Below are 13415 nucleotides of genomic sequence, written 5' to 3'. Positions count from 1 at the left end.
TTAATCACACTCTAGATCTTGTTTTAACATATGGCATAGAAACTGAACATTTAACAGTGTTTCCTGAAAACCCTCTGCTGTCTGATCATTTCCTGATAACATTTACATTTACAATAATTGATTACACAGCAGTGGAGAGTAGACTTTATCAAAGTAGATGTCTTTCTGAAAGTGCTGTAACTAAGTTTAAGAATATAATCCACCCACTGTTATCATCTTCAATGCCCTGTACCAACATAGAGCAGAGCAGCTATCTGAACGCTACTCCAACAGAGGTCGATTATCTTGTTAATAATTTTACCTCCTCACTACGTACGACTCTGGATACTGTAGCTCCTGTGAAAACTAAGGCCTCAAATCCAAAGTCCCTGACTCCGTGGTATAATTCTCAAACACGTAGCCTAAAGCAGATAACTCGTAAGCTGGAGAGGAAATGGCGTGTCACAAATTTAGAGGATCATCATTTAGCCTGGAGAAATAGTTTGCTGCTTTATAAGAAAGCCCTCCGCAAAGCCAGAACATCTTACTATTCGTCACTGATTGAAGAAAATAAGAACAACCCCAGGTTTCTCTTCAGCACTGTAGCCAGGCTGACAAAAAGTCAGAGGTCTACTGAGCCAACCATCCCTTTAACGTTAACTAGTAATGACTTCATGAACTTCTTCACAAATAAAATTTTTATCATTAGAGAAAAAATTACCAATAATCATCCCACAGATGTAATATTATCTACAGCTACTCTTAGTACCATCAATGTTAAGTTAGACTCTTTTTCTCCAATTGATCTTTCTGAGTTAACTTCAATAATTACTTCCTCCAAACCATCAACGTGTCTTTTAGACCCCATTCCTACAAAACTGCTCAAAGAAGTCCTGCCATTAATTAATGCTTCAATCTTAAATATGATCAACCTATCTCTAATAATCGGCTATGTACCACAGGCCTTCAAGGTGGCTGTAGTTAAACCTTTACTCAAAAAGCCATCTCTAGACCCAGCTGTCTTAGCTAATTATAGGCCAATCTCCAACCTTCCTTTCATATCAAAAATCCTTGAAAGAGTAGTTGTCAAACAGCTAACTGATCATCTGCAGAGGAATGGCTTATTTGAAGCGTTTCAGTCAGGTTTCAGAGCTCATCACAGCACAGAAACAGCTTTAGTGAAGGTTACAAATGATCTTCTTATGGCCTCTGACAGTGGACTCATCTCTGTGCTTGTCCTGCTAGACCTCAGTGCAGCGTTCGATACTGTTGATCATAATATCCTATTAGAGCGATTAGAACATGCTGTAGGTATTACAGGTACTGCACTGCAGTGGTTTGTATCATATCTATCTAATAGACTCCAATTTGTACATGTAAATGGAGAGTCCTCTTCAGACACTAAGGTCAATTATGGTGTTCCACAGGGTTCAGTGCTAGGACCAATTCTGTTTACATTATACATGCTTCCCTTAGGCAGCATCATTAGAAGACATAGCATAAATTTTCACTGCTATGCAGATGACACGCAGCTCTATCTATCCATGAAGCCAGGTAACACACACCAATTAGTTAAACTGCAGGAATGTCTTAAAGACATAAAGACCTGGATGGCCGCTAACTTTCTGCTTCTTAATTCAGATAAAACTGAGGTTATTGTACTCGGCCCTGAAAATCTTAGAAATATGGTATCTAAGCAGATTCTTACTCTGGATGGCATTACCTTGGCCTCCAGTAACACTGTGAGAAACCTTGGAGTCATTTTTGACCAGGACATGTCCTTCAACGCACATATTAAACAAATATGTAAGACTGCTTTCTTCCATTTGCGCAACATCTCTAAAATTAGAAATATCCTGTCTCAGAGTGATGCTGAAAAACTAGTTCATGCATTTATTACTTCCAGGCTGGACTACTGTAATTCACTATTATCAGGATGTCCTAAAAACTCGCTGAAAAGCCTTCAGCTAATCCAAAATGCTGCAGCAAGAGTCCTGACAGGGACTAGAAAGAGAGAGCATATTTCTCCTGTTTTGGCTTCCCTTCATTGGCTTCCTGTTAAATCCAGAATTGAATTCAAAATCCTGCTCCTCACATACAAGGTCTTAAATAATCAGGCCCCATCTTATCTTAATGACCTTGTAGTACCATATCACCCTATTAGAGCACTTCGCTCTTGCACTGCAGGCCTACTTGTTGTTCCTAGAGTATTTAAAAGTAGAATGGGAGGCAGAGCCTTCAGTTTTCAGGCCCCTCTTCTGTGGAACCAACTTCCAGTTTGGATTCGGGAGACAGACACTATCTCTACTTTCAAGATTAGGCTTAAAACTTTCCTTTTTGCTAAAGCATATAGTTAGGGCTGGACCAGGTGACCCTGAATCCTCCCTTAGTTATGCTGCAATAGACGTAGGCTGCCGGGGATTCCCATGATGCATTGAGTTTTTCCCTTCCAGTCACCTTTCTCACTCACTATGTGCTAATAGACCTCTCTGCATCGAATCATATCTGTTATTAATCTCTGTCTCTCTTCCACAGCATGTCTTTCATCCTGTTTTCCTTCTTTCACCCCAACCGGTCGCAGCAGATGGCCGCCCCTCCCTGAGCCTGGTTCTGCCGGAGGTTTCTTCCTGTTAAAAGGGAGTTTTTCCTTCCCACTGTCGCCAAAGTGCTTGCTCATAGGGGGTCATATGATTGTTGGGTTTTTCTCTGTATTTATTATTGTGCTATCTACTGTACAATATAAAGCGCCTTGAGGCGACTTTTGTTGTGATTTGGCGCTATATAAATAAAATTGAATTGAATTGAATTGAATCAGTGGACTTGATAAAACTCAGTGGACCAACAATGACCAGCCCAAGCAGATGACATGGCACCCCAAAAAGTAATGAAAGACTGTCCAAACTTTCACACTCGACTAAAAACATGTTTGATTTTGTGCCTCTCCAGTATCTCTCCAGACTCAAGAACCTTGATTTTAAAATGAAATGCAAAAATTGCATTCACTTCAACCTGAACCATTAAATATGTATTTGAGACCTTGATGAATTACTTCAGTATTAAATGTGGAAAAATTAAAACTTCTTTTGGGTGGTCAATATTTTTCACAGGGGGCTGACTCTGTGGATGAATGCACATGTTTTATCTGACAGATTTTTACAGTGGATGATAACACTCCTAGGAATTTGTGCCTCTTCCCCACCAAACTGGGGATCTTTTCCATCTTAGGTGAATTAACTACTACACCACAGAGCAATTCCATCATTAAATAAATAATTGACAAATAGTGCTTTACTAATTTCATGTTTGCAGCTGAATCAAATGACCCATGAGTAACTGTTAATGATGTGTTACCTAAAGTCCTCTGAAGCCACTTTGGTCTGTGGTTGAAGTAAATAAAGATGTAGTACGCAGGGATGCCAGTGAAGGAAATGGCAAATCCTATTCCTGTGTTAACAGGGTCCGAGTACAGAGACAGGAAGACCATGAAGAAACATTCAATTCAATTCAATTCAATTTTATTTATATAGCGCCAAATCACAACAAAAGTCGCCTCAAGGTGCTTTATATTGTACAGTAGATAGCACAATAATAAATACAGAGAAAACCCCAACAATCATATGACCCCCTATGAGCAAGCACTTTGGCGACAGTGGGAAGGAAAAACTCCCTTTTAACAGGAAGAAACCTCCGGCAGAACCAGGCTCAGGGAGGGGCGGGGCCATCTGCTGCGACCGGTTGGGGTGAAAGAAGGAAGACAGAATAAAGACATGCTGTGGAAGAGAGACAGAAATTAATAACAGATATGATTCGATGCAGAGAGGTCTATTAACACATAGTGAGTGAGAAAGGTGACTGGAAAGGAAAAACTCAATGCATCATGGGAATCCCCGGCAGCCTACGTCTATTGCAGCATAACTAAGGGAGGATTCAGGGTCACCTGGTCCAGCCCTAACTATATGCTTTAGCAAAAAGGAAAGTTTGAAGCCTAATCTTGAAAGTAGAGATAGTGTCTGTCTCCTGAATCCAAACTGGAAGCTGGTTCCACAGAAGAGGGGCCTGAAAACTGAAGGCTCTGCCTCCCATTCTACTTTTAATTACTCTAGGAACAACAAGTAGGCCTGCAGTGTGAGAGCGAAGTGCTCTAATAGGGTGATATGGTACTACAAGGTCATTAAGATAAGATGGGGCCTGATTATTTAAGACCTTGTATGTGAGGAGCAGGATTTTGAATTCAATTCTGGATTTAACAGGAAGCCAATGAAGGGAAGCCAAAACAGGAGAAATCTGCTCTCTCTTTCTAGTCCCTGTCAGGACTCTTGCTGCAGCATTTTGGATCAGCTGAAGACTTTTCAGCGAGTTTTTAGGACATCCTGATAATAAAGAATTACAGTAGTCCAGCCTGGAAGTAATAAATGCATGAACTAGTTTTTCAGCGTCACTCTGAGACAGGATATTTCTCATTTTAGAGATGTTGCACAAATGGAAGAAAGCAGTCTTACATATTTGTTTAATATGTGCGTTGAAGGACATGTCCTGGTCAAAAATGACTCCAAGGTTCCTCACAGTGTTACTGGAGGCCAAGGTAATGCCATCCAGAGTAAGAATCTGCTTAGATACCATGTTTCTAAGATTTTCATGGCCGAGTACAATAACCTCAGTTTGATCTGAATTAAGAAGCAGAAAGTTAGCGGCCATCCAGGTCTTTATGTCTTTAAGACATTCCTGGAGTTTAACTAATTGGTGTGTGTTACCTGGCTTCATGGATAGATAGAGCTGCGTGTCATCTGCATAGCAGTGAAAATGTATGCTATGTCTTCTAATGATGCTGCCTAAGGGAAGCATGTATAATGTAAACAGAATTGGTCCTAGCACTGAACCCTGTGGAACTCCATAGTTGACCTTAGTGGGTGAAGAGGACTCTCTATTTACATGTACAAATTGGAGTCTATTAGATAGATATGATACAAACCACTGCAGTGCAGTACCTGTAATACCTACAGCATGTTCTAATCACTCTAATAGGATATTATGATCAACAGTATCGAACGCTGCACTGAGGTCTAGCAGGACAAGCACAGAGATGAGTCCACTGTCAGAGGCCATAAGAAGATCATTTGTAACCTTCACTAAAGCTGTTTCTGTGCTGTGATGAGCTCTGAAACCTGACTGAAGCTCTTCAAATAAGCCATTCCTCTGCAGATGATCTGTTAGCTGTTTGACAACTATTCTTTCAAGGATCTTTGATATGAAAGGAAGGTTGGAGATTGGCCTATAATTAGCTAAGACAGCTGGGTCTAGAGATGGCTTGTGATGCAGAACACCACTGGAAAAAACAGTGGAACCTGCGGACAAATCAACAGTGAAATTATATACTGTACACACAAAGATGGTGAAAAGTCAGGATTTTGCAGAACTGATTGAATGTTTTGTGTTTAAAATTTCAGAAGAGAATGTAAGAGCTACAGTGCCGTGAAAAAAGTATTTGTCCCCTTCGCAGTTCCTTAGTTTTTTTGTCACAATTTCATGTTTTAAATCATGACACAAACTTTAATATTAGACAAAGATATTCTGAGTAAATACAAAATGCAGCTGTTAAACGATGATTTTATTTATTCAGTGCGAAACCTATTTGACCCTTTTGGAAAAAGTCATTGCACTCTTTGGTAAATCATGAATTAACTGTAATTAACCACAATTAAATGTGAGTGAATTTTCATTTCTATACCCAGTCCCAATTATTGTCACACCCGCTTAATCAAGAAATCCCGTAATTAGAACCTGTCTGAAAAAGTAAAGTAGGCTAATAGATGTCAAAAGCCAACACATCCGAGCTAAGGAACAAACTCAGTGACACTTATCAGTCTGGGAAATGGTTTTCCACTACTACCAACTCAGCTTGGCTCAGCTTGACTCAACTTTTAGGGGTTTCCATTAGGTACTTTCTTAGTACCTGCTTGTTCCAAGAAAGCTGAGTCAATCTGAAAATGTGACTTCAACAGACTGCATGCCAGCTGTTGGCCAATCTATGGCGTCACTCAATGAGTCATGAGAGCAACTCCTTCACAAAAATTCTGGAAACGAGGAAAATAGTTACACAAAAATCAACAAAGTGGTCCCAGAGTCTGACAAAAAGCCACAGATCGAGCAGCAGATATGCAGTCGCCTTGACATCCTCCATTGTTGTGTTGGTTTATGTTTCATACAAATGAAAACACGGGACTTTCGGCTGTGTTGCTATAGCGAATCCATGCACATTAGGTGGTACTCAGTGGTGATGGAAAACGAATGAAACGCAGTAGAGTCAAGTCGAGTAGGTACTAGTGGAAAAGAGGCTAAAGTTATTTCTGAGGCTTTGAGAAAACAGTGAACCCCAGAGAGAGCCATTATGGACAAATGAAGAAAAGCTGAATCAGTAATGAACCTTTGTAGGCCAGCTACATTTTTGTAGCTGGCCTACAAAAATTTCCAAGTGTGCATTGAAGACTCACCCAGGAGGTCACAAAAGAACCCCAACATCTAAAGGACTGCAGACCTCAATTCATGATTCAACAGTAAGAAAGAGACCAGGCAAAATGCTATCCATGGGAGAGTTACAAGCTGCTGACCAAACAGAACACAAAAGCTCATCTCAAACTTGACGGGAATCTTTTCCCAAGATTTTGGGGAAAAAATTCTGTTGCCAAAAGCTGAAATTTTTGGAAGGTTTGATTCCCAGTTACATCTGGTATAACACTATTGCATATAAAGAGCATCATACCAACAATCAAACATGATAGTGGTAGTGTGGTGGTCTGGGGCAGCTTTAAGAGCTGAACAACTTGGCATGACTGATCAAACCGAAATTCTGCTCTCTACCAGAAAATCCTGAAGGAGAATGTTCAGCAGTCACACTTGAATGATGCAGTGGGTCAATGATCCAAAGGACACCAGCAAGTCCACACCCGAATGGCTCAAAAATAAATTAATAAATGAAGGTATTGGAGCAGCCTTGTCAAAGTGAGGACCGAGAAGACTGCGATGCTTTAGCATGACAACACAAACACTTGATGGTAGTTCTTGCTGTAAAGGGTGCCACAACCAGTGATTAGGTTTAGGGGGTAATGCTTTTCCACACAGGGACAAGTAGGTTTGAATAACTTTGCTCCTTTCATAAATAAAGCCATAATCTAAAAACTGTAGTATTATTACACAAAAATAACCCGAGAAAATATAAAATGCAATTTGTTTGATGATCTGAAACACAAGTGTGACAAATGTAGAAAACACTAAGAAATCAGAAACGGGGCAAATAGTTTTACACAGCACTGTATCTGGATGCATGAAAGGTTGATTGCATATATAATTGTTAATACTGCAATGATTAAGGTCAGATGTAGCTGCATAGTGGTGTGGAAATACTGACTTTAAAAGGGCGGGGGAGGTCCGGCTTTGTGTATCGGAGGTAGATCAAACCCAGCACCACCACACCGATGAACAGCCATCGCAGGAAGCTCATGAAGTTCAGCAGACTGTAGATGTCTCCAACTAACAGCTGGAGCATGGTCATAGGGTACTGTACATTCACATACACATCCAAATACACACACACACACACACACATACAAAGACGGTTGTATTTCCATCAGTCAAGACTGTGTATTTACAGTGTAGATTTACAGTATACCCATAATAAGGGTAATACAAATTTACACATGCAAGTTGTAGACCTCTTTCTACAGCACTCACTACTGTATGAACCAACTTGATTGTTTACAAAAATTACAGCAACAACAACAACAACAACAACAATAATAATAATAATAATAATGTCATCAGTTACAAGACTCAGAATCAGTTTTAAACAAATAATGTCATTAAGTAATTTATGCTTACACATTTACAAAGCGCCTTGAGGCGACTGTTGTTGTGATTTAGGCTGGCATCGACGATATGGATCCAATACTGATACTTTATAGAGCCGTAGTTCACATATTACTTTGACAGGCAGAAGAAGACGAAGAACTCATTTAGACAAATCCCAAAAGTATACACTACTGGTCAAAAGTTTTAGAACACCCCAATTTTTACAGTTATTTATTGCAGTTCAAGTCATTCAAGTCCAATGAATAGCTTGAAAGAATAAGACAAAGAGGCTTGTCTGGGCCATGAAACACTGCCATTGGACTACTGAAGACTGGAAGAAGGTATTATGGACTGATGAATCAAAACTTGAAATCTTTGGTTCCTCCTTCACAGGAGGAAGGGTGACGGTCTGGGGCTCTTTCACTGGATCCAGGGTCGGTGACAGGAGCCTTGAAACAAAATGGCTATCGCAGCATTCTGGAGTGCCATGCAATACCCTCTGGTATGGACTAGAGATAGACCAATCCGATATTACGTATAAGTATCGGTCCGATACTGACCTAAATTACTGGATCGGATATCGTAGAGAAATAAAAAATTTAATCCGATCAATTAAATATCACAAAAGCACCTCACAAAACTTGCGACATAGCGTAACCCAGCTCATAACCTTAGGACGTCGGAGCAGTATGCGTCACGTGATAGAGCAGCTGTGGCGTGCGAGACCTGTCGGCAGTCTGGTTGAGCATTTGGAGCCTCGCTACATGCTTCCAAACCAGCATTTAATCTCTGAGAAAGCTATCCCAGAGAAGTATAGCAAGTCTGTAAGTTCATCTCTGAATGTTGGTGAAGCATTCCCACACTGAGCTTAACAACTGATATATGGAGCTCGGACCTTCTGTGCACTGTCATTGCTAAGTCTGACCGTACAATGGATAGACTCAAGTTTAAAACAAAACAATGTAAAACACTTTTTTTCATACTTGTGTTAAGTTTTGCATAGAAATTACACAAAATTCAGTCTGAGGTTAAATGTGATAGAAACAGCTTACACTGACATCCATCTCGATAAAAGATGAGTGTCACGAAGCTGTGTTTGCATTTATTTGCACTGCTTTCCACTCTGGTTGTCTATTTATGTTCAGCTTTAATTATAAAAGGGTCCATTATACAACCTGTTTTTTTTTTTAACATTATTTTGTGCTGATATTGCACTTTTTTTCTGAACCAAAAAGTTTTTGAAATCTGCATAAAATTGCATTTTAAATTACTTTTTGAATATTACTTAAAATACTTTCTTCTGCTAAAAATTTAAATAAAAAGATCAGTATTGCTGAACTGTGAAATATTTTGGGTGGAGCGTATTTTTTAAATACAAGTATAATAGAATAGCTTTAGCATTTTGTTTAAATTAAAATTTGAGTATGAACTTTTACAAAGTGCAGCAAGATATTAAAATACAGTTATTGATTATAAAATAGACTATATCGGATTCATATATATATATATCTAAATTTATGATATCGGTATCGGACATAAAAAAAAGTGGTATCATGCCATCTCTGGTATGGACCTAGTTGGTCAGGGGTTCACCCTACAGCAAGATAATGACCCCAAACAGTCCAAGCTGTGCCAGAACTACCTCAGGAAAAAAGAAAAAGATGGTGAGCTTGAAAACATGGAGTGTCCAGCACAGTCTGCAGACTTAAACCCCATCGAGCTGGTTTGGGATGAACTAGACAGAAGAGTGAAAGCAAAGCAACCTACAAGGTCCACATTTATGGGAACTTCTGCTGCAGATATGGGAAGAAGCCATACACCTGCAAGCAGTTATTCACCTGCGGCTCATTATCCTGCTACTCCCGGCCACTATTTAAGGCAGTGGCTCAGTGCTTCTGGTCACTGGAACGCTGTACAGCTCACATTAGTGTAGTCCCAGCTTTATGCTGGGCATACACTGTGCGATATTTTTCAGTCATGTTATTCAGCTTCTGCTCAAACTGTACGATTGACTCGCAGGGGTTAGAAGTTCATAGGTCACGATGCAGGGTCTGACACTATACGGCGCGATGCTCTGATGCGACCTGAGTGCTCACACTGTGCGTCCATAACATGAAGGTTATAACAGAAATTCTGTCGCTCGCTCTCCCTCTCTGTCTCTCACTCACACAGACACGCACATCACCACCATCAACTTTGCTAAATTGCTAATGAAAAACATTGATCAGGCAGCTGTGATTGAGCAGCAGTGTAAATCCAACTATTTTCACGGTTGTTGTGGTCGTGATAATTTTGTGAGGCCACATCGAAAAGGCTCGGATGAGCTTTCCAAAGTTCTACAAGTGCCTCCATCGCTTGAGTCCAGATCACACGCTGCACTGCCGTGCTGCTCCGTCTTATTGTGAAAAATGTAACCGGAAGTAACTTCTACTTTCATTTAGTCCATCTATCGACGACATGTGAGGGAGACTTGAACAGGAAGAGGAAAAAAGGCTACAGACGTACCGGATCGAGTAAAAGGCAGGGTGCGTATCACACCGTTATTTAGTGCCATGATTTTATTTGTCGCTGCACATTCAGTTCGTGTTTTTTAAACTGTGTGAATAATTTTATCTGTAATCGTTTGGAGAGCTAGCTAGCTTATAAGATCAATTTAACGGCTGCCGTCTTCTCATCACTTCTTCTCTGTCTGGTTGTTTCCTGTGTTGTCAGGTGGAGCAGAACCTTTGAAGAGCGACAGTCCGCAAAATCTAAGCCAGTCTGCTGAGACGTTTTTTAATAGCAATAAGAGTTTATTAGGGCCGATACAGAATGTCCGGACAGAGCATTACTGACAGGATCACGGCCGCTCAGCACAGTGTCACCGGCTCGGCGATTTCGAAAACTGTCTGCAAGGCAACCACTCATGAAATAATGGGGCCAAAAAAGAAACACTTGAACTGTAAGTTTCGTTTCCCTGTTTAGAAAAGTTGCACATTTCCTTCTCGTTTTTTCGGTTAATACCTGACTTGAGTGCTGTGTCTGTGGGGCCTGCACATACTGTATATGTAACGCCATAGTCACAGGGCCATACGGTGCTTTTACTATTCAAAGTTATGAGTTTCTGCAATAGGAAGCTTTCGAGAAAAGTAAACCCAACGTGTTTGATGTAAACAGGGATCTGTATTGTACTTTCATACAACTGTATTTACCACCGGTATGTTATTGCCCACACTTCAACTCCACCTTCAAAGAACTCGCCGAGTAGCTTTAGAAAGTCTGGAGAGTTTAATAAGCCTGTTCCACATGAGGCTAAAAGGCTCAAATCTGTGTTATTCTTTTGAAATACATGATGGGACTTTGGGTCCCCAACGAACATCTTGAAAGGCTCTAATGTCACAGAGCTGTTTGCTTTTATAGAGAACATACATAGGCTGGACTTTGATAACCACAGTCATAATCATTTACAGCTCTGTACAACATGCTCTGTAGCTGACTCCGGTCTTGTTTCTGGAAGCAGCTTTGTGGTTACCGGCTTTAATAACTTTACCAAGAGTTGGTAAATTAGCTTACCAACAAGCTTACCTTGTGCATTGTTGAGGAATACAGCAAGATTTTCTTAAGGGTTTTCAGTAGGCTTAGCTGCTTTCTGGGTCCTGTTGGTGGTGTTTGATGTTTTAAGTTTGAAAGGAGCTTTTCATTTTTTAAACAATTTTACTTACTTTATATCGTGGCAGAATGATTTGCATCAAAAAGTATATTTTAGAGGGACTAAAGGGACAAAATCATTCATGCCATAAAACAGTTACCAATGTTGGAACTATGCTGGTGTCAGTTAGTTGTGATCAAAATTTTATCTTTTCCATTAATTTTTTTCCCTCCTCAGAGCTAGCTTGTTAATTTTTGTTTGCCTTGTTATTGCAGCTTTATAAATTGAACAAACTGTACTAAGCACACGAGTTTTAGTCTACAAACTGTAAATATGTACTAACTACACCTGCTTTGCCAGCTGGTTATCACAGTTTAATGTACAGCGGGTGAAATAAGTATTGGACATGTCACCAGTTTTCTAAATAAATATAATTCTAAAAATGCATAAAAATCACACCACATGTGTCCACAAATGAAGTTGTGTGTAATATGGCCTATATATGCACGCTCGCCACGCAACACTGCATCGCTGAACAAACACAATTTTGAGGCATGTTTAAAGTTTGCTGAACAACATTTAAAAAGGAGAGTACGGTCTGGTTGGATGAGACCAATATTGAACTCTTTGTTGATTCACCAGCTGCTAACGCTTTGCATGGATCACTTTGAATAGCACAGTCAAGCTGGGTCTCTACATCTTGGGATAACAGTTCTGTTTGTGGCAGACATGGGAATTTGCTTAACCTTCTTTTTAAGTTGCTTTCCTTCTTTTCCATCTAAAAGTGTTTCTGCCTCGGTTATCATGCACTCTCTGATCATTTCCGAGTCAGGGTTAGGGTTTTGTGTTTCCTAAAATCGACTGTACTCGCAGTGAACACTCGTATGCTCGCTGTTGTGCTGTAAGAGACTGTGCTAGCTCACTTACACTGTCCCCTCAGTCAGACCCAGGCTGAGAGTTTTGGTGGAAGTTCTTATATTTGGTTTCATAATGTCTCTTTAGATTTCCACTCTTTATAAGTCCAACTGATTCAAAACATATAAGGCAAACTGGCCGTACATTAATTTTTAAATGTTTGATTTTCAGAGTCCACTTTACGTATTTTTGACAAAGCCATGTTCTTTTACTCACTCATGCTTGCACTGTTAGCAAACGTGAGCTCCCAAGCTACTACCTTAGCTAACAGCGTTGAAGGACCTGCATAGCTTGTTCTTCTTTGTTGTCTTTTTTGGCGGTTGGTGGTGCATTACCGCCAACAGCTGGCTTGGAGTGTGGACCAGCATGTCGCTGACCTGCATAGCTGCCTGTCGTGCCTGGTCAAACGTCAGCCACGGCAGCTGGCAGGAATAAAACATCTAACCCAGGGGTAGGGAACGTTAGTCCTCGAGGACCGGTGTCCTGCAGGTTTTAGATCTCACCCTGGGTCACCACACCTGAATCAAATGATTAGTTCATTACCAGGCCTCTGGAGAACTTCAAGACATGTTGAGGAGCTAATTTAGCCATTTAAATCAGCTGTGTTGGATCAAGGACACACCTGCAGGACACCGGCTCTCGAGGCCTGGAGTTCCCTACCCCTGATCTAACCACATAGTAAATGAGAAAATGCTTTGCAGTCTGGACAAATCCCTCTTGGGGTCTGGATTTGTACCGGAGTCCGAGGGTTGGGGACCCCTGCTATACATTATGTTATTAATACATTTGTATATTAGTGGGAAACTGATTTGTTGCTTCAAGCTTTGGTGTGCTAATGTTGTCGTAACTTTTGTTCTAGCAGATGCTATTGCCAATTGATGATGGTCCCTTGGGAAGTATTGGGTTCACTTTGATTTACCTTCTGTTTTTATGTCTAAATTGTCTGTCGAATTCTAGTGTCTAATGCTGTTTGTCATTCATTAGAGCTTAGCAAACTAGAGACTTGAGGGGCTTAAAAATGGCTGAAGGGAGGATTTGTTCTAAGATGACA

The 13415-nt window shown here is 40.4% G+C and overlaps 1 protein-coding gene across 8 annotated transcripts in view; it reads left to right on the top strand.

Annotated features, from left to right (window-relative positions):
- The first annotated feature begins 10206 nt into the window (after positions 1-10206).
- The window catches only part of LOC100712537 (phosphatidylinositol-binding clathrin assembly protein), a 51403-nt gene continuing 48194 nt past the window's right edge, over positions 10207-13415 (top strand). For all 8 annotated transcript variants that reach the window (XM_013270248.3, XM_005450488.3, XM_013270246.3 and 5 more), the window contains exons 1-2: positions 10207-10346; positions 10534-10762. In XM_013270248.3, the coding sequence (XP_013125702.1) occupies positions 10633-10762 (130 nt within the window). In that variant the 5' untranslated portion in view covers positions 10207-10346; positions 10534-10632. The remainder of the gene's footprint in view (positions 10347-10533; positions 10763-13415) is intronic.

Source organism: Oreochromis niloticus, linkage group LG10 (assembly GCF_001858045.2).
Source record: "Oreochromis niloticus isolate F11D_XX linkage group LG10, O_niloticus_UMD_NMBU, whole genome shotgun sequence".
NCBI lineage: Eukaryota > Metazoa > Chordata > Actinopteri > Cichliformes > Cichlidae > Oreochromis > Oreochromis niloticus.
The sequence above is the reverse complement of the archived record's forward strand: the minus strand, read 5'-3'. Positions and strand labels throughout refer to the sequence as shown.